Genomic DNA, 23249 nt, shown 5'->3' with positions numbered 1-23249 from the left:
TTCACTTCATCGTTGTATCTGTGACCTTTTGGTTTAACATTTTGATTGGAAAATTGGTTCTTAATGATTTCATATGAAAGTCCAGAAAATTTTTTGCTTAAAACAGTGGCAGCATCAGTAGTCAAATAATTTTTAGATTTTCTTTTCTTCTTAATTTTGTTGTAAAGCCTTCACTTTTATTTTTAATTTTTTTTTTGCTGGTGATAAAGATCTTATAGATTGTGATTGACTGGTGTGGTCATTTTTTTCAATAGTGCTTTCTGGCTGATCATTATGTGTTGAATTAATTTCTTTGGGTTTGTCTATAGCAGGGTAAACATCAAACTTGGTTTTTTTCGATAAAGGATCAAATTAGATAATGAATTTACTGATGTTCGTATTGATGGGAGTTTCCTTTTTGTCTTTTGAATATTTGTAGAAAATATAAAAACTGATGGCACAGCATTACATTTTAAAATAGGCTTTTGATGATGATCAAGACTTTTTTTTGTCTGGGATACAATAATTGTAGTCTGATTCTAAAAAATGGTCGCTGCAGATACAGGTGTGTTTGGATGGAAGAAAATTTTCACGTTTCAAAGCAACAATCTTTTACATCTTTTACATTCAGAATTTTGAAGAGGAAATTTATGAAAGGATTTCGTGCCGCCTTTTATATATCTATTAGAACATCCATATGCAGCACAAGAATTTACCATTTTGTGATGAAAACAATTGAATTAAATAAATACTTTAGCAAGGCAAAAAAAATAATGTCACGGATTTACCCTCTACATTATATGATATTTACTGTTTTCTGCCCGATATAATAATGGCTAATTAAAATAGTAAACAAATAAATCGGCTTAACTTTTATTTTATAAAAGTCCCGAAGTTAGATCTAGTTATTTATTTACGTCATTGTAGACTGGTAACACAATAACAATTATTAAAAAATTAAGTTAAATTATACATTGTTTTTTAAACAATAAGAAAATAAATAAAAAAATCTTTTGCTTAAAATAAAACTCTATTAAATAACTTGTTTTCAAAAGTGTGTTTTAAGTAATGTGCAATTAAGTAAACTGAACATAAAGTACTTCAAACCATTCAAAAATAGACTAAATTATTTGTGTTTTACATTTTTAAGATCTTCTGTTAAGTATTATAACACATACAATTCTTTTATATATATATATATATATATATATATATATATATATATATATATATATATATATATATATATATATATATATATATATATATATATATATATATATTTATCAATTAGTAACTAGCATAACTCAGAAACAGCGAAAACATTTTGGTTGTTTAAGCATGTTAAATAAGTTTAAATTGTATTATTATTTTAAAATGCTATGTATATAAATTACTTATTTAATAGCTGTAGTATGTTAAAAGTATTTAATAGTAATTAGTAACAATAATAATTGGCAACAAGCAAAACCACAAACTTAGAAGAATGTGTCATTTTAGAGGCAATCAACACTCGTGCAAAAAACGTAAACAAGTTGCAAAGGATCCAAATGATTATAATTTTATTATAAACTATGTATATTATGTAGGAAAAGGCACAAATCAAATTAAAAATTTTTTTGAAATAAGTTGCAACATATCAATGACTTCTATTAGTAAATCTATAGTAAATCTGTAAGTAATAAAACATTTTCAAGGAATATATGTATCCATTCAAACAATAATGTTTAGAAGATCTTTTTTATTTCATTAATAAACGTGCAATGATTTTCTCAGAAGAGGTGACTCTTTTTTATTTAAAGATGTTGTTAGTTGTGGGCCTTATGTACAATTCTATATACCACTGAGAGTAAAGTGTGTTGGACATGTGCAGATTTTTAATGATTTCATTGAATTCAACGATGAATGCAAACAACTGGAACTTAATAATTAATCTCAATAATGACTTAACAACATAACCTTTTGTTGATACTATAAACAAACATGATTCTGAACGTTTTAAGTTATATGGATTTTTAAGAAATCAATTTTCAAATACACCTTAAAAATATGCTCAAAATGACAAAAAATGCTGGACTAGCACGTTTAAAATAATATACATGACAACTTCTTTTAGAATTGTGTACTATATAAAATACAACTTCTCTAATTCGAATTTGATAGGTGAAATAAAAGTTTAAATTAAAAGATTTTTTAATTATAGAATATTTTTTATTTATTTTCATTATACATTTAAAAAAGATTGTTTTAAAACATGTGTAAAAACATTTTTTTTTTTTTTTATAGAAACTATAAATTATTTTATCCTTGTTAGCAAAACTATGCCAAGTACTTGTTTTGTCAACGGTTGCTCAAGTAGAGCAGACCGTGGCAAAATGTCTTTCCATAGCTTATATTCTTTCCAAGTGAGAACTTGCTTTGGTCCAAACAAAGTAATCGCAAAACTTTACTTTGCACACAAACATTTGTGTTTGAACCTGGTGATAATGTGCATGAGATTTTTTCAAATGCAGTTTGCCATAAACATTCTCCAGTGATGACCTTTTGTCTACGCAACCCTCAATATCTATATCTCGAAGACAAAATGGGCATTTTATTTCTAATACTCCTTTGCCACAGCAATTACAAGATACTAATGAATCTGGAGTTGCTCCTAAATATGAGTTGTTGTGGTCGATATGTAGGCTACTTTTAGAAATTTTTAATTCAGTATGCTTGTCTTTGATTAAGTTAGTATAGCAATCTAGAGCTCCTGATTCGTGCTGACACCCCTAGTCTGTAGCCGCTGTTTTAAACTTAAGTAATGAAGGATAGCATATAGATTTTACAGTGCTTATTGATGGTTTTAAGGGCGAAGTAATGCATGCTTTCTTCATATTTGAAGAAGTTATTCTGCCTGCACGGAATCTAAACCACATGTGGCTTGCAGCTTGACTTCTAGTCTGCTCTTCTACAAGTTGACACGCTTCCCCAGTTGCAAGCAGCGTGTTACTAGTTAGAATTTAAGTACACAACTCATCTATATCCTCAAGTGTTGCTGATGTGCCTCGGTCTTTCCGTAGTTCTACAGAAACCCAGGGGTACAAGGAAGATAATAACCTAGGAACGTAAGATTCAACAAAGTTAGGTACTATTGACAGTATACTTGGTTTAGCGCCAGTGCCATGTAATTTTTGAAAAAGATTGTTCATTTCCGTAGTGTTGGGAGGTTCTACAAACGGAAGAGGCAGTAAATAATATTGTCTAATAGGTGTCTGAGATAACTTATTATCAAGATTCTTTTTCATCGTTGTTGCCGATGTAAAATCAATGTCTTTTAGCCTAGAATATGTTACTTTCTTCACATTTGATGGTAGCATCCAGTATGCTGCTTCTTCAGTAACAGTTCGGCTTTTCTCTAAGCGCACAGAAGCATCTATTGCAAAGAGCGTGGCACTGACATGAGTACATGTTTCAGCTAAACCTGCCATACAGTTGCAGTGTGCAGCTAAAATGTTTCCACTCTTTTCAGCAATAATCCAAGGTTGTAGTGGTGGCCGGCTGATACTTTGAGAGTGTCTCACCTGAACAATGAATGATATATATATATACATATATATATATATATATATATATATATATATATATATATATATATATATATATATATATATATATATATATATATATACATATATATATATTATATATATATATATATATATATATATATATATATATATATATATATATATATATATATATATATATATAATTGTAAGCATATATGTATACGTGTATACTTAAATTGTTGATGTTGCTAATTTCTACCTTGGCTTTAACAATGACACGGTTATTCACAACATAGCTTGCCAAATCAAAAACCCAACCGCTGACGAACTGGTAGTATGCATCTAGAGATTTATAAGATTTTAATTCATTCATTGTATAAGCACTTTTTGTGTAGACGCAATAGTTTACAATGTCTGGATACTCCACGGAAAGAAGTGATTTAGGATTTGTGTCCCATTCGCTAAATTTCAATTTATAAGGGTCTACCCCACTAACAAGCTGTAATTTTGCAACATACCGAATTGCAGCAGCACCCTGTAATGTTTGAGCATATTCCTCCATTTTGACAACAATATATACAGTGAAACACCTATTGTTGAAATAAAAAAATATATAATATTTTGGATTTGGAAAAAATTAGACGACTTGCAGAAGATCCATTTTTGTGGAGGATTTCATGGACATTTACTTCTAATTTTAAGTTTTTGGGGTTTACCTGCTCCCACCTCGATATCTTATAGGCTTATTATCATTGTAATGGTTCCTATGGAAAGAAAAAAACTACACTTTTGTTGAGTTTTTAAAACAGATTTTTTTTCATTAATAATGAAATTATATTGTACACAATTAAACAATACTAAAAAAAGTAGATTATATATATATTTTTAAATGCTGTGTAAATTTGCTAATATTTTTGTGTAAATTTGCTAATATATTTTTAAATGCTGTGTAAATTTGAGCATATTTTCAAGGTGTACTCATTGAAAAACTTTGCTTTGAGAAAACACAAAAATAAAAGCATAAATAACTAATAAGCCACAAAAACTTAAACTCTTTTTAATATGAAAGAATCTTCTTTTTTGGCTGACTTAAATCAACTAACCCTTTTTTGACTGCTTTTAGGATTTTCCATCATTCTAAACTTTGAGTAAAAACTTTGCTTGAGCTGTTTTTGTTTTCAGACATCAAAAATAGCTTAAGAAGCATCATAGAATTCAATAAGACAAAACTACACAAGCTAACTTCAGTGTTGCAAATTAATCCATGTAGTAAAATTGAAAACCTGGGTAAACATTGTAATGTAGACTTTGCTAACTAATCCATGAAGTAAAATCAATTTTTTAAATGATAATCAATATTTTTATCCGGATTCCACAATTTTACATGATTTGCGGTGCTCTGACAATACATTAATACCATTTTATTACTGTAATAAGGTTTTACAACTCTATTCAATGATGAATAGTCTTTTTTCCAATTTTTTTAATTTCTTTAAGCAGGACAAGCCATAAATAATACTGCAACAGCTTCATATGATTTTAGAAATGTTTATTTGGTGGCACAAGATCAACATACAATATACTTTTACTCTACGTAAAAGTCCTTGAAATGTTACAACTTATTTCATAAATTTTTTGATTTGCTTCATATCTTCTACTTCCTATTTATTGAAGACCTTCATATCGAACTTTAAACAAATGCGTCTACTTTTTTCGCTGCAGAATTTGATGTAAAGAGCAGCTATATTTTAAACACACAACTTTTAACTTTAAAGTAAAACTTATGAACAGCAACCATGTGAGGAGTGGAATTGTAAATATAAAGTCTATGTTTTATGGAAAACATTCTGGAATGTCAGCTAAAGGTTAACATAAATTCTCAACAATTTTAAGTTTTTAGTATTTTAGTTTATAGTAAAATCGTAATCATTTGGAACTTCTGTAACTTTTTGTACGTTTTTTGCATGAGTGTTGATTGCCTCTAAAATGACACATTCTTCTAAGTTTGTGGTTTTGCTTGCTTGTATTGCATTATTGTTAAAAAATATTAAACACTTTTAGATACTACAATAGAATAAACATCAGCATATTATTTATATACAGAGCAATTAAAAATACTAAAACCATTTAATACTTTATTGAGCATACTTAAACAACCAAACTATGTTTACTGTACTATGAGTCATGTAAATTAATTCAAAACAAAAATTTAATAAAATGCCTTAGAATACATAACATAACGTTTTTAAAATGTTAACACAAATGGTTGTATTTATTTTTTTGGTTATTTATTAAGTTTGAGAATGTTTCAGATTATATTATTTGCAATTTACTTAGTTGCTAAGGTTAATTAACTTCTTTGGCAGTGTTTAGAAAACAAGTTATTTAATATTGAGTTTTAGTTTAAACAAAAAAAAATTAATTACATCATGAGAAAGAGAATTACATTCTATATAAATTTAATCAAAATAATAAACTTTTTAACAATCTTTTTCTATAGGAACCACATTAACAGATAATAGTAATTGGACTTGCGTTAAAGCTCCTTAAGCTAATGCGTTAGTTTCACCTACAAGATGGCGTCGGAATAGTAATGTTTACATCGTGACGTCATAGAACACCATCATAGCCGCTTCATTTCGAAATCTATTATTTTAACATACTGTCAAAGCGAATGAGCATTTCAGCATACTTTACTTTCCTTTAGGTATAATAAATATGTGTAGTATACATATGTATAAAGTTGTATATATGTATATATATATATATACATATATATATATATATATATATATATATATATATATATATATATATATATATATATATATATATATATATATATATATATATATATATATATATATATGTATATATATATATATATATATATATATATATATATATATATATATATATATATATATATATATATATATATATATATATAACAGTAAGTAAGTAAACACTTAAAATGCTATATCTTATCACTCTGAATCTTATAAAAATTAAGCTAAGCTTTGTTTAAAGTTTGTTTTGATTGTCAAATTATTTGATTGACGAGCACAGCATCGTTTTAAAAAATTTCCATTCTCCGTCTGAGATATTTATGAAAAAATGTATTTTGTATTATTGTGAAGAGCAAACAAAACTTTTGGTGTATAAAAATTTAAATCTCAAAAAAAAATAATCATTTAGATGTATCCTTTAATAAAACAACGACACAGCGTGATTGCCCTCAAATTTTGATAGATGTTATTTTCATAACATCAAACAAAACTGTATTTTATGAACTGATTTTTCGTTCATTGTTATGGAATACTTACCTTTGTTTTTAAAAAACGCAACATTTAAAAAAAGCGTCGGATAAATATATATTTACATACGTGTATACGTATGTCGTGTCTTATAAGCACATTTCAAATACACGATCACGTCTTTTAATAATTTTCTAATATAGAAAATTATATAATATATAATTTTCTAATATATTTACAAAACGTAAATAATATTGAAAATGCGTAGTATCGTAACGACTAATTAAAAAAAAAAAAATTAATTCGGCTCGTTTTTGACGAAAAATGAAATCGCTTTAAAACGTTAGATGTTATCGAGTCTTAAATTAGTTGAATGAATATAAAATAGTAGATAATACTGCGTATTTTGTGTAAATATTTAGGATTTCTCGAGTAACTAAGATGTTTTAAAAACTTTTCCTTTGGAAAACGTCTTAATTCTTTAATTTGTGTTCAGTTTGAACTGGATAAAATCCTCATGGCTTTTTTTTTAAACGAATAATCAACTTAAATTAGTTCCAAGATTGATCGTCAAAAAGCGTATAACTTAGCTAGCTCGAAATTACCAGCTAATACAAGAGCTCGCAAAATTACCAGCGTATGCTTGACCGTAAGCTTAACACTGCGCCGCTTATCAAAAAATTTTGATTTATTTTAATTAATAAAAATATTATTTTCACAACATAACATACGCTATACGCTTAAGTGATAACATGAAAAAATCCAAAGTTTCATGGCTTAACGACCTTTAGGGGATGACGAAGGATTAATAAAAGGCAAATAGCTTCGCTGTCAATAAAATTATTGAGATTTACATTATGTTTAAAAAGTAGTAAAAAAGCATTACATTACGGATAAAATAAAACACAGAGCATTGCATATTTTGTTTTATTTCAAAAATATGACAAGGAAAATTGCATACTGGATCTAATTTTGAAACTAAATACGAAGTAAAATGGTCATGTATTAAAAAATATATATCAAGGTAAAAAAAAGTCAAAATCTATTTTCCAGTGTTAGTCAACGCACCAGCACCACCACCATACCCATATCCTTTTGGTCCGTAACTTCTGCCGTAGCAACTTTTACAATATATTTCTCCAATACCACCATCCTCTAAAAAAAATTAAACAAAAAACATGTCATTCTCATGACGGATTACAAAAAAAAAAAAAAGTTAAAAGAGTGAAATAAAATGATAGATTAATAGAATGATATAGAGTGAAAGAATGAAATAGAGTGAAAAGGTGCTAAGCAAAGACCATAAAAGAATATTCAGAGGATTCAAACCTGATTTCACGACAATAAATAATTAAAAATAGATAAGTCCAAGCCCAGACCAAGCACATCACATGCTTGGAGTCTTTGCAAATCAAAACATAATTGCCATCAACACTAAGGTCCGAGGATAAAACAGCCTAACTTGAATTAGTCTCACAAGGAGCAAATAGGTCTAGAGAAAAAGATTCAAAAAGATGCAAAAGATTCAACAGTTGAAAAGTTACAAAAGAATATGAACTTGTAAAGAACAGAGTGAAGCAATTTGGTGGGTTTTTATCTTTAGATACCTTATTCCAGCTTTTAATAATTAGAAAACTGAACTTACTAGGATTTTAAATTTAAAATCCTAAAAAAATAGAATTCAATTATAAAAACCATTGTTGGTTTTTATTTTTATTTTTGATCACTATACTTTACATAACCTTTATTTAACATTGTTTGAGTTTAATATGGTTATTAAACTCAAACAATGTTAAAAATTTAGTTAAATTTAATATCTATCTCATTCTAATTTAATTGAATTTTTAATATCTATTTCATTCTAATTTAGTTAAATTTAAATTTTTAAATTAATATATAAATATATTTATATTTCAATTTAAAGAACAATAGTTTTATATTCAATAAGTTTTTAATTGATTAATTGATACAGTTATGGGAACAAAAATGACACCACCTTAGACTTATTTAGTAGTAGGATATATTTAAGGAGTAAAATTGTTTTTTAAAGTCGTCACACACCAATATTAATTATATAGAAGGACATAATTATATAGAAGGACAATCTAAATTTTCACATCTAATTACTTATTTTGTTTCTTACCCCACAACAAGGAAATCAGACTTCAACATTATTTAGTTTGATAAAATTACCCAGTGAAAATCGTTGATGGCACTTTTTTTTAGCTAGACTACAGGGACCAGCACCCCGGAAAAGATAAGAAAACAATATAATACATTTTGTAAATACAAATTTTGCAAATATTAATTTTGAAGGTTTGATGAATAGTTCACACGGGATTGTGAAATTATCAGTTTTAGACAATAAATTGAAATCAGTTTTTGAAAACACCTTTATTGTGTTATTACAGTGCTAAACAAAAAATATTTGGAGAAACATTTATACATCAAGTTTGAATAGGGAACCAGGCTTCATAAAGAATGAATGCGAGGTTTCAAAATAAACATCAAAACATTGTAAGTTATTTAGTATGTAAATTCAGTTTGTCAACCATTTCACCACATCAGAAAAGTTTGGAACATCAATTATTTCAAGTAATTATAAAAACCTTGTTTATTTTATATCATGTAATAGATGCGATGGAAAAACTAACATCCTAAGATTAAGAATAAATTTACATATCCACACACGATAAACAGGTATTGGTTCAGTTAAATTTGATCAACATTTTCACAAAATATTTAAAAACAAAACTTTTAAAAGTTATTTCCTAATGTTAAAAATAATGAGAACTTATCAAAAACAAAAACATGTCTGCAAAAACAGGAACATGTCATGTTCCTGTTTTTAATAAAAATATAAATAAAGTTAATTATTTATTCATTATTTTTATTATATATGGTAGTATAATATCTAACTGAAATATCTCATAATTTTTACGAGGTATGAGAAGCATTCTATTGTATATCGGTGCATCTGTGAATAGAGCATGAGTTTTGTATGCATTGTGAATGAGTTTGAAAAGCGACTACGTGAAAAGAATTTATCTTCATTTCTTAATTTGAAACAAATTAAAAAAACAATTATGTTAATTTTTTTTTTATTAATATCACTTTTTAAAAAATATATTTATTTTTATTATTTTTTTTACTAATAATAATATTATTATTATGCTTATAAATACTATTGTTGTTGCTGTTGTTGTTGCTTTATTCTTACATAAATTAAAGATTTTCATGTTTTCTTTTGTTTCTGCTAAAATTTTCTCTGATCTCGTTATACATCAACTAAAATGCTTGAAACATGATCTATAGACATTTTAAAAATCTTTTAAAAAATAAAAGTTTTTTTTTAAAACCTTTTAAACATAACATGTTATTATTAACAATATTAAATTTTTATTTTTTAACAATTATATTATTATTACTATTTTTGTCAGGTGTCACTCTTTTGATCAGGTTACTCAATCAATTATTTATATTTATTCTTAATAATGATATTTCATTAGGATTTATTATTATTATTACTTTATTGCACAATTGTAAAGGAAAATAAATATTTTTTTGTTGTTGTTGTTTCCTTTTTTTGTTTTACATGCGAATTAGGTTCTACCATATGACTGTTAATATATTTTTTTCTCTTTCTGTTATATTAACCTAAATTGCTCCCTTTTAAAACTTTTTTAGGAAGGTCAACATTAAAAGGTTTTATAAACTTGTAAATTTTATTCATAGCTGAAAATTTAATATGAAAAGCTGTGTTTAGAAAAAATTGAAATACTGGTTTTGATCTTACAAATATATTTTACTTATTATAGTTTGAAACTTTACAAATTTTTTCTATCAAAAGATTGGTAAAAAGTTATTAGGGCAGAAATATAAACACATCGACTACAAGTGTAGAAATAAAGAAAAAATCTCTCATTTGTGCAAAGTTATATAAGCTGAAAAAACAGGATGTAAACTGCAAATGTAAGATGAAAAAACAGGAAAGCTAGTTTTTCTATACAGAATGTTTATTAACAAGTGAATGAAGATGAATTATAATTAGGAACATAAACTATTACTTTGTTTTTTTTAAAAACTGCAATTTTTAAATTAACGTTAAAAATTTAAACCCCGCTAAACACTAAGACTATGAAGTTTGAGACTTTTTAGAAACAAAACAAAATTTACCTGACTTTTTCTCTGCAACTGTATTTGAATCTAAAGATTTATTGCAATCCTTACAAGTAAAGCATCCACGTTTATGCCATGATCCTCCGGCTGCAATAATTTCTTCATTTGAATATACTGATTTACCACATCGACCGCAATTTTTTCCGCCACCCCACTATATATATATATAAATATATATACATTCATATTTATATATATATATATAAAAGCTTTTCAAATAAAAAGCTTTTTAAATAAAAATTTCAAGTTTTTATAAAAACAAACACACTGCAAACACAAACATATAAACAAACCTGAGGCATTTTTTCTTTTAGTTACCTAAAAAGAAGGATAGAAAATTCTTATAATTTTAATTAAAAATAATAAGATATAATAACATCTATTGCACTTAATTATAACACAACAAACTGTTTTTTTTTAAGTTAGTGTTTAATATATTTAATAATAAATATTTAATTTTAAAAGTGCAAAGTGCACACAAACACACACACACACACACACACACACACACACACACACACACACACACACACACACACACACACATATTAGGGTCCATCAAAAAAAGTAAAAATTATAATCGAACATACCATGGTTTATTTTATTGTGAACTTAGGTAATAGTAAAACCTCTGGAAAATTTCAGACTTATAGGTACACTGCTACGCCTTGCACTTTAGGATTGAAAGTCGCTTTTTTTATAAAATAAGATGCCAGGGTGATCAGGGGCCTGAAAGAAAGGTTTGAAAACTTTTGCAAAAATACCATGCTATTTTAAATCATGTATTTAGGTGTAAGTAAGACCCGTGCACAATTTCAGACTCATAGGAACACTGCTATACCCTCCACTTTGGACTTACAGAAAACCCACGAACCAAAAACTGATTTTCCTCAAAACGGTTTTTTAATCATGACATACAAATTACTCAGCATTAGTTAGCAGATATTTCTTATATCTTACAGAAAATATATTTAATTAAGTTCAAAGTATCACATTTTTTTTAAATATATCTTTGGTAGTAAAAAGATTAAACCATTATGCTACTATTTAATATCTTTAAAACAAGATTTAATCTTTGTTTTTTTGAATTTTTGTCTATGGCTTGCAACAGCTAAAAGATTTGCCTGCTTGTCACTTTCATGCCAAAAAGACTCTGAAAAATTCTGGGCAAGTTTAATTCCTCTTTTCGCACAATCATTAACCACATGGAGAGATAGTACAAATTCTTTGTATTTCAGAAATCCAGGAAAGAGTTCCCAATTTGAAGGATTTATTTTAATCCATTCTATTTCAAGCATTTTGAGTTTCAATTTATCATATAAAACCAACTCTATGTTCCAACAAGTTCAGAAAGAAGTTTAGTATGACCATTTACAACAATCTGTGGCATTGCTTTACCTAATTTGTATGAATATGCTATCTCTGGCCTGGGAGTTTTGTAAAGCTGAAGAGCAACAGCTTGTTGAACATCTTCCGATAAGTCCTCATTAATGAGAATTAGGTACCACAAATAATTCTGCATTGAATTGAAGCATGTCTTAGCAGAATTAGGTTTCTATCTATGTAATCATATCATCAATGACTTGTAGGTCTTGAGATGGAGCAGTTCTGGCCAAGATGGCTTTATAGGGTTGTATAGAATACTGAAATGAACTCACCCATTAGTTTAATAACAACTGCTTCCATAGCAGTTACCAAATCAGGTGCAAGGGTTGGAATTTGTTGAAGTAGAAGGTCAAGTGTTAAATAATAAATAGCTTTAGCCATAAACCGGGCATGATGACAAGCCATTGGAATATGGAACTTGAAGTTGGTTACTGATCCCCCAAGCCAAACAATGCTGAGTTGAACAAGGTATTTATAATCTCCTCGAAGAAAGAAATGATCATCAAGGCTAGTTTGGAGAAATGACAGAGCTTCAGAAGCCTGGAATATAATTTAAAGATTTAGTTTTATACTAATATCTTAAATATAAAACAAAAAAATCATGTACCAATTACCTTGATTGACAAAAAAGTCCCTGGCTCTTCTTTAAATCTCTTAAGATCTGTGTAACATACGCCCTTCTTCAATATTTCATTCCAACTCTATTTCAATTTCTCAAACAGTGGCTCAATTGGACCTAATGTTCTTGTCCTTTCAGTAATAGAATTGCAAAAATGCTAAAAAATTTAAAATAAACTTGACGAGTCTTGATTTTAATATTTTTAAATTTTAATTTCGCTCTTGCATAAGATATCAATAAAAATAAATTATGCTTGATACCTTGATGTAAAGCTCATACATATGATGCCTGCAAGCTAACCATCCCATAGCTTTTCCCCTGCACTTCTCTAGTTGTGTACAAACACCATTTAACCATCCAGTGTTTGTGGCAGTTGTATCAAATGATAGAAAATTCAACCATATCAAACAATTCCTATTCTTCAAGGATTTCCTGAATTGCTTTTACTTGTGTGCTTGCTTTACCTTTGTCAACAGGAACAATGCCAATAGGTTGTAATAATAACAGCTACTCCCAATTTTTTTTCTGCCTTGACCTGTACTTTCAGACATTATTTTTGAATCAAAATGTAAAGTAAGACATTTTTAGCAAGATTTATAAACTCATTTTTGATTTTTTGAGCATTTTCATTAACTTTTTGCTTTTTCTGCCTCTGCAAACTGCTCTGTGATATTGAGAAGTCGTCAATACTACCTCCACCATTACTTATGATAGTAGCCAGTGTTGCTACTGCTGCAGTTGAAGAGATTCCAAACTATGACAAAGTAATTCCTATGTCCTTCCCAATTCTTTTTGGAATAAAAAGAGGTATAAAATCATAACCTCTGCTTTTTTTTCTCTAGGAATTTACAAAATACTTTTCGTTTAGGCATCCAGTTTCTTTTGTGCAGCTTGCTTGAAATTTATCATCTAGGGAACAAGAACTCACACCACTGGATGAGACGTTTGAATTTTGCTTGTGCTTTATGAGAAGCCTGTAATGGTAATACTTTAAAACACTTCTATTAGTTGGAAGTTTAGTATTAGCTAACACATTTTCTTCCTACAAGAAACACTTCTCTTTTCGACATTTTTTAACACTTCACGCTAAAAATAGCAAATTATAAAAAATGATAAGCATACTAAATACAACCATCATAAGCAGTACACATTGCTGTTATATATAAAAAACTGTTTTGAGGAAAAGTAGTTTTTGATACGTTGGTCTTAAGTCCAAAGTAGAGGGCTTAGCAGTGTCCCTATGAGTCTGAAATTTTTTATGGGTCTTACTAACACCTAAATACATGGTTTAAAATGGTATTTTTGCAAAAGTTTTTGAAATTTTCTTTCAGGCCCCTGATCACCCCGGCGCCATATTTTATAAAAAAAATTGACTTTCAATCCTTAAGTGCAAGGCTTAGCAGTGTACTCATGAGTCTGAAATTTTCCAGGGGTTTTACTAACACCTAAATTCACAATAAAAGGAACCATGATATGTTCAATTATGACTTTTTTTTTTTTTTTGACAAACCCTAATATATGTATGTATATATATATATATATATATATATATATATATATATATATATATATATATATATATATATACATATACATATATATATATATAGACATATTGAGCACTCTTTTACGACTATGAGTTTTGTTTTATTATTATAATACAAAACAGCCTCAAATATCAATATATATATATATATATAATTGGGATGATTGAAGTCTGGGAATAATAAAGCCCTAAAATTTTTGCCACAACTGCCTTAAAGGTGAGAGCAAAAAGTTGATAAATATTTTATCTACTATTATTCAATAAATTTATATTCATCTATAAATTTTAAATTTCATACAATAATCTCTTAGCGTCCAAAATTATGACTGAATAAAGTTTAAGCCCCTTACAATTAGGGGGGTTACAAATTTTATAAGGTCATAACTTTTGAACGCTCCAAGATTACGACATGAAATTTAAAACTTAGTGATAAATATAAATTTATTAAAGAATAGCACATGTTGTAATAATGTTATTTATGTAAAAAAAAAAATAGCACATAAAACATTTTATCAACTTGTTGCTCTCACATTCTGGGCAGTTGTGGCTCCAATTATTACAAAGTATAAATTTATAAATGTTTGGAGTTTTGTTCCATGTCTGGAAGTTACCTATCTCAATCATTAAAAAATGCTGGATCTGCCCCTGAAATAATTGTTGAAAATTTTAAACATTTTACAGTAATCTACCATTTCTCCCCCCGAAACTACCAAAAAGAATGCCTGTAACACTTTACCATGCATAATTTTTAACATAACTTTTGAACTAATTAGGTTACAATAAAAATGGTTTTAATTCAAAGATATTTTTTACTCTATCTCATAAAAATAACATTATTTGTATTTTAAACTGTTTGTATATAAAGTGAATGTAATTTCATTAATAATAGTTATTTTAATTAATAAAATCTATATTTGAAAAACTGATAAGGTATCTAAAAGAAAAAGCCTTGAGTATGATAACCACCAACTTCTCTATTGTCATAACAATATTTATTAGTTAATATTTTTTTAAAATGTTTCAGAAAGCAATCTATTTTTTCCCCCAAATAAAGAGCTGCTGGAAGTTTTTGGTTTCTTAAATGTAAAAATAACATTTAAAAAAAGACAAACTCCATATATAAAAATTAAAATCCTTAATTCTAATATCTAAATATAACAGTGCAGTTAATAGCTTTATTTAAATTCGCAACGGAAACTTATTGCTTAGTGTAATTAAAAAACACTTTCACAACAAAACAAAAAAAAGTTTTAAAGAGAATTATGAGGAAAAACTTACTTGAAAAAAGTTTCTGGTGTACGTCAGTCCCTTACAAAATATTGGATGGAATACGACGTCGCTTAAAAAGTTAACTTCAGTGGTCTAATGTAATTAACGCCAAGCCCTAATTTACTATACTCCAACATTGAGGTATATTTAAAAATGTTTTAAATAAATTATTTTTTTAAAAAAGCTCTCCTATGGAAGCTTTACCACGTGATAAAGTTGTTATGCGCCTAAACTACTTGCAAAAATATTTTTTTTGCAAAGGACGATGGTTTACATCAATCTTTAAAGAATGGAAAAATAATCATAATAATTGCTTTGCATTATTATAGTCAAGTTATAACAAAAAAATTTTTATATATTAGGATTATCTTTAAATAGAGGTTCCTATATAAAGTAAGTAGCCAATAAAAAGTAATATATTTTTATTTTTTTATAAAGTTATATTAAATACCATTGTGAGCTCTACTATTATTAGCTCTATTATAAGGGGAGAGCTGCAACATATAGTGTAGAAATTCAACAAGTAGAATTCAATTTTGCAAGTTTTGCAAATAAAATAACAACGACTAAAAATACAAAACTTTTTTTTAAAAAAGAGCTTTATTTTAAAAATTATCTACAAGTTTAGAAAAAAGGGTCTATTTTCCAGTGTTGGTTAATGCGCCCGCTCCACCACCATATCCGTATCCAGTCGGTCCGTAATGTCTCCCGTAGCAGCTTTTACAATAAATTTCTCCAACACCTCCATCCTCTAAAACATGAAATATTCGATTATATATATATATATATATATATATATATATATATATATATATATATATATATATATATATATATATATATATATATATATATATATAATAAATAAATAAAATAGTTACGAAATAATCCAACTTAAAAAGTTATAGGTACAAATACTTAAATGTTAAATGTAACCTGATTTCTTCTCTGCAACTGTATTTGAATCTAGCGATTTATTGCATTCCTTACAAGTAAAGCATCCACGTTTGTGCCATGATCCCCCGGCTGCAATAATTTCTTCATTTGAATAAACTGATTTTGAGCACCGACCACATTTGTTTCCTCCTCCAAAGGTCTATAAAAAAAGTTATTTTAATAACAATTTTTTTTTTGTATTGGGATTTATTTTAAATAATCACATACTTGGTTTAATAAAATTAATTACTCATAAAAACGCGATTAAAATTACATTTTCGCCAACACGCCAAATATATCTTTAATACTAATATAGTGATTATAAATTCATATGGGCGGTGCATATATATATATATATATATATATATATATATATATATATATATATATATATATATATATATATATATATATATATATATATATATATGTATATATATATATATATATATATATATATATATATATATATATATATATATATATATATATATATATATATATATATATATATAAACTTAAAAGAAATAATCATACAGGCATCTTTTTACAACTTTTCCAAAAGCTTATGTATCTCCTTTAGCTTGATGTCTAAAGTAAAGCGTTTCTCTACATTAATATAGAATGAACAAACAAGTTAGCAACAATACAAAATAAGGCGTAATATAAAAACCGAGTAGCAAATAAAACAATTAAAGACAATTATCGTTTATGATATATTCGACCTGCCAAGTGTGGAAATACCAAGAGATATAAACAGTTGACAAAAAGTTTTTTTACGTCTAAAGGGTGTGCTTTAATAAAAGAGTCCTTTTAAGGGATTGAATTTATAACGTTATGAACGAGTAACAACAATAGAGTTTATAATCATTCACAACATTCATGTTGTTACAGTCTCTTACAGAAACATGTTTGTTAATGACGTTTCTATGGAGTTTTATGTATGTTTACTTGCGAATGTTTATTTGTTAATTTTATGTAACCTGACTATTGAAATATATTTGCACTATTTTTCAACTTACGAAGTATAAATCTTTTATTTATTTGTTGTACACATATATATATTTAAAAAAAACATATACATGTGTATGACAATTTTATATATATATATATATATATATATATATATATATATATATATATATATATATATATATAATATATATATATATATATATATATATATGCATATATAAAAAATTCACATATATTAAAAAAGTTTGTATTTATACATATAAAATATATGTTTTTTTATTTAAGTATTTATATGTATTTGTTATTACATATAAGCATTATATATATGCATGATTAATATATATATATATATATATATATATATATATATATATATATATATATATATATATATATATATATATATATATATATGTATATATATATATATATATATATATATATATATATATATATATATATATATATATATCAGTGGGAAGAGGGGGGAGAAGTTAAAATTTTTTTTGTCATTTTGTATCACATTTTTGTCTCCTAAAATATCATATTCCTATATAAACTTTTAAGGTATTTTAAGACTTTCAGTTTCTGGTGGTGCTGGTTGGGATCCAAATTCCCAACACCCCCCCTTCCTATCCTTTGATCCGTCATTGATATATATATATATATATATATATATATATATATATATATATATATATATATATATATATATATATATATATATATATATATCTTCATAAAAACTTAAGATTTATTTCTCTTTTTCATTTTAACTTCGGAAAATAAAATAAAGGAAAGAATTTTTTATTTATTTTTTGCTTAAAACAATTACTTAAATTAATAAAACTTTATAAAATATTTTTTTAAATATTTTGTACATTAAGAAGTTTATGAAGGTTCTAGCTTTAATTATCGAATAAATAATTCAATAATTGCGAACCAAGGTTGCATCTAAATAAGTCCGTGCGTAAATTATGGTTAAATATATAATTAGATTAAATGTTTATAAATAATGTAAACAATATTAATTAAATTTTAATTGGCGAATCAAATATTGGAATAGTTTTAGATATTAAAAGAATGATTTTTATAATTATTCATTTCCTGTCTTTTATCTTCATCGCTGCGTAATTTTAAATAGAGTTTTAATAATATAACCTAATTAAAAATGCTCTTGTTAATTCCTCTGGATAATTATAACCATCAGTAAAAGTCCTGGTGGTTATATACAAAAAAGTAAAGCACGTATAAAAGTAAAGCACGTATAAAAGTAAAGCTCGTTATGTTGATGCTGAGTCTGATTGTTTCCAGCAGTTTCCTTAGTAAGTACTAAAAGATAATCCGACAAGACGTAAAAGATAATCTGAGAAGACGTAGAGTTAAACAATGTGTACGTTATAGTATTTTCCAATTCGTAAACACATAAATCTTAAGAATGTTGCGGTTTATATTATACTTAAGAAATGTATTTTTGTTAAAACGCCAAAATTAGTCTTATCTCCCAAAAATTCGAAGACATCGGTTTAATATGCTTTTTATCAAATCTTAAACACTTTTATAATCATATTTAGTTAACATTTATAATTATAACTTACAATTTTTCTCAAAATGTTACTATTATTTTTTTTGGTGTGAATCGGGTATTAGATTTATAAAGTTTAGGCTTGTTTAATTTAAAGTTTAGACTAATTTAACAAACATGATATTTACCTAAGGTTAAATCCATTTTTGATAAACACATTTAATCAAGAATTCATCAATAGACGCCCCTGATTTTATTTTATTATATAAAGTTTTAAAATGTTATTAAATTTGCTTTTGATTTAAAAGTTATAGTAATTTTTTTTCGGAGAGCAAAGTCTTCAAAACAGACATATAATTGTAATAACATTCGAACGGAGCACGATATCTCGACAAACACGAGGTTATTTTAAACCTTGAAAAACGCTTAATCAAAATTATTTTTGTGAAGCCCTTTTGATGGTTTAACAACCTCTAAACAAAAACAACTATGTTAAAACTTTACGTTAGAAAAAACTTTATAAAAGAATTCTATTCGTTTTTCTGGTTTTTATTTATTCTCCGCATGATCGAAAATGTGTTTAAAGTTGCAAGGAACGTCTACTAATAAAGCAGGTTCATCTATTAGATCATATTCTATATAAATGTTGATAGTTGCTAAAAAGAAGATTTACGAGATTATTATTTTAGTTTTACCTTGATGTTTTTTTTTTCCTTTTTCTTACTCATATAATTTTATTTACAATAAGATAGATCGTGTATGCATATAATAAAAAGGAAACAGTGGCCCCAGGTACAATAAGCTTTATTTTAAATGTACTAAGGGCTACTAGCTATTGTAGCTTGGGCTGTTGTATCAAAATTAAGTTTATCTTCAATTGACAACAAAGATAGAAACATAAACTTGGTTCAAAATTTATATAATAAATTGTTTTCAACAAATTTAGCTAGTGTTATTTAATTGTAACAAATTAAATAAATAATAAAATTGACTCATAATTCTGAGCAAAATTAACAAACAAGTCTACGCGTAAAACGGTACTCCTAAAATAACCGCAAGAGAAAAAAACAACTGCACCAATCAAAGTTCAACAATTGAACTCGTTATAAAAAAAAATTCTTTACGCACATAGTGTCCTAGGTACAAGCAAGATATATGACTGTAGGTACAAGAAATGATAGTTCAACAAAGGTGTCATCTATTAACCAACTCCGATTGTCAGAAAACTTATTGAACATCGTATTTAGAACTTAAGTGGCAAACAATATAGTATATAAGAAATTATAGAAAAGCATTTCTTCTAGGATTGTAAAATCAATCTAAGATACAAGCGGCAAAAGTTTACTTTAGACCATCAAAAGGCGTTTTCCGATTATAACTTGTCATAGCAACGCTCTCTGAAAATCAAATAAGATTAAAAAGCTTTAATTCTATTCGATTTTCAGAGAGCGTTTTAACTATTGCTTTTTCCATGAGCGAAAAAACATGTAAAACATGCATTTTATATATATTATACTAATTTACTAATTTACGCTGATGACACTAAAATCCTAAGCATTGTCAACTCACTTGCTGCTCAACTTCAACTCCAATCAGATATTGACCAAATTGTCCAGTGGACTAAATCTTGGCTCATGGAGCTAAATGCAAAGAAATACAAGGTCATGCACTTTGACCAAAAAAAAATTAACTACTCAATGGAGGAATTAGGCCCTTGTTCAATAACGACTCAAACTACATTGGAAGCAACCACCTCTGAGCGTGACTTGGGAATTCAAATTACCAATGATCTTAAAGTAGAAACCCAATCCATCATTGCCTCGTGTAAAGCAAATCAAATGCTAGGCATCCTAAAACACACTTTCCAATCTCGTGATGCTTCTTTATGGAAACAACTCTACTCCACCTACATGCATCCTTTACTTGAGTTTGCAATTCCAGCTTTGAACCCTCATTTGGTGAAGGATGAACAAACTATTGAATCAATACAGCACAGAGCCACAAAAATACCAGACAAACTAAAAAAGTTAGACTACAAGTCCAGATGTTTACAACTTCTCTTGTTGAACGTCGTAAACGAGGTGACCTCATCCAAAAATATAAAATTATTAATAACATCGACATAGTCAAATGGCACTTTCCTCTCATCACAATTCCACCAAGAGCAAATCACAGAGAAAGAATTCACCGTGAAAAGTACAGCAATAATTTGGCTCGTTTCCACTTTTTTAACAATCGCATTGCCAACGCATGGAATATGTTACCAGATAAAGTAATCGGTTCTCCAACTGTCAACAGTTTTAAAGCGAGCCTCGATAAGCTCTAATGTTACTTCAGCTCGCAGCTATTCTTAGTGAAAGTTGCAATTTGAGCTTCACAAAAACTAACTACAATCTGACAATCTATGATTTGTATTTTGTCAATTATTTTTACTCTTGTTGTAACAAATATATACTACTACTACTTTTGTTGTAACAAATATATACTACTACTAAACGCTGATGACCAGCTATAGCTTATCATCGGCTAGCCACTTTAGGCGGCTGCCACTAATGGTTCACTAAGTAACCGATAAACAAAACAAAAGTTGACCGTTCAAAATGCCTATATAGGTCCGCGGAAATTTTGCTGTAGAATGTTTGCAAGAACATGTTAATCAAGAAACCAAACAGATTTTAACATTGTAAGCAGCATTATTTCCTAGGTAGTTTTTTTTAATTTTAAGTCTTTATTTAAACTATGTGACTTTCATTGAGATTTTATTCAGCCCAAGAGCCCTCAAGATTAATAAGCCACAACTCAATACGCTCTTTTAGCTTAAAAAACTTTGTAATAAACCCCTATCAAAAATACCCACCAACACACAAAGGTATCATGTGGGCTTTAAACGAGATCCATATGAGCAACCAATTGCTATCCCAGCGGGAGATGCAAATAGCTTCCGCACGGGTACAATACGCTGAGAAGCATACCGTATGACTTTCATATGGGAAACCCTTACAATTCCCGTATGCAAACTGTTTAATTTGCCTATATATTATAACTCAAAAAAATGCCTAGAAGAAGTCCACCATTTCGCGAGTTGGCAAACCATGTTAAAAGCTCAGTTTTGACTGCTTTTTGAGTGTAATTTTTTTGTGCTAGGATTTAATTTAACAACACCTATTTATAAAAAGCTAGTATATAATGAAAAAATGCACCAACAACACGCACACACAAATACATTCACGCACACACACGCACACAGATATATATATATATATATATATATATATATATATATATATATATATATATATATATATATATATACATATATAAATTATTAGGAAATTACTTAACAAAAATTTTTTTTATTTTACACTGTGTTTCATCAATTAAGTCTCATCAGATTTCTGATGAGTCATAAGGTAGGTCACCTTAAAGAGCATTTTCAGTTATTTAAATTTTGGGTTGTTCAAAGTAAGTTCTTATACCCCTTAGGGGTTCGAATAACCGGGAGTTTACTGTATGTATATATATATATATATATATATATATATATATATATATATATATATATATATATATATATATATATATATATATATATATATATATATATACAGTCACAAACAAAATTAAGTAACATTAATGAAAAAATCGAAACTCAAACAATAAAAACAAAAATATTTACATCAGAATCTACATAACTGCAAAAATTTTATTTTTAAATTTGATTCCAAAGAGAATAAAAATTATTTATAACTCTTTTTAACTCATTGCAAAAGTAACTATTAAATTAAATTTGCTCACTTACAGTTTCTCTGTCTGAAATAAATGTGACAAAAACAAGAAACATTTACATTTTTATTATGAAATATGTTTTGTCAATAACTATTTACTTAAAAGAATTAATATCAAAAATATTTTGTTAAAGTTATTAACAATAAGCATTTTAAACTATATTTTTTGGAATTAATTTTTAGAAAAAGTAAAACTAATAATAATAATGGTTTATCATCGAAATTATTTATTAGACATCAGA

General features: G+C 27.1%; 1 protein-coding gene across 5 annotated transcripts in view; it reads right to left on the bottom strand.

The window, feature by feature from the left end:
• Positions 1-7700: 7700 nt before the first annotated feature.
• LOC100209044 (cysteine and glycine-rich protein 2) overlaps positions 7701-23249 on the bottom strand; it is an 87782-nt gene continuing 72233 nt past the window's right edge. For 2 of the 5 annotated variants that reach the window (XM_065812209.1, XM_065812210.1), the window contains exons 2-4: positions 11260-11284; positions 10964-11120; positions 7701-7942 (exon numbers count right to left, since the gene is read on the bottom strand). In XM_065812209.1, coding sequence (XP_065668281.1) covers positions 7830-7942; positions 10964-11120; positions 11260-11268 — 279 coding nt within the window. In that variant the 5' untranslated portion in view covers positions 11269-11284 and the 3' untranslated portion in view covers positions 7701-7829. Of the gene's footprint in view, positions 7943-10963; positions 11121-11259; positions 12893-12966; positions 14053-15795; positions 15940-23249 lie in introns of those variants that run through there. The other 3 variants (XM_065812211.1, XM_065812208.1, XM_065812212.1) reach the window with 3 other exon arrangements.

This window comes from Hydra vulgaris, chromosome 12 (genome assembly GCF_038396675.1).
Source record: "Hydra vulgaris chromosome 12, alternate assembly HydraT2T_AEP".
In the NCBI taxonomy this organism is placed as follows: Eukaryota; Metazoa; Cnidaria; class Hydrozoa; order Anthoathecata; family Hydridae; genus Hydra; species Hydra vulgaris.
This window is presented reverse-complemented; position numbering and strand designations above follow the sequence as displayed.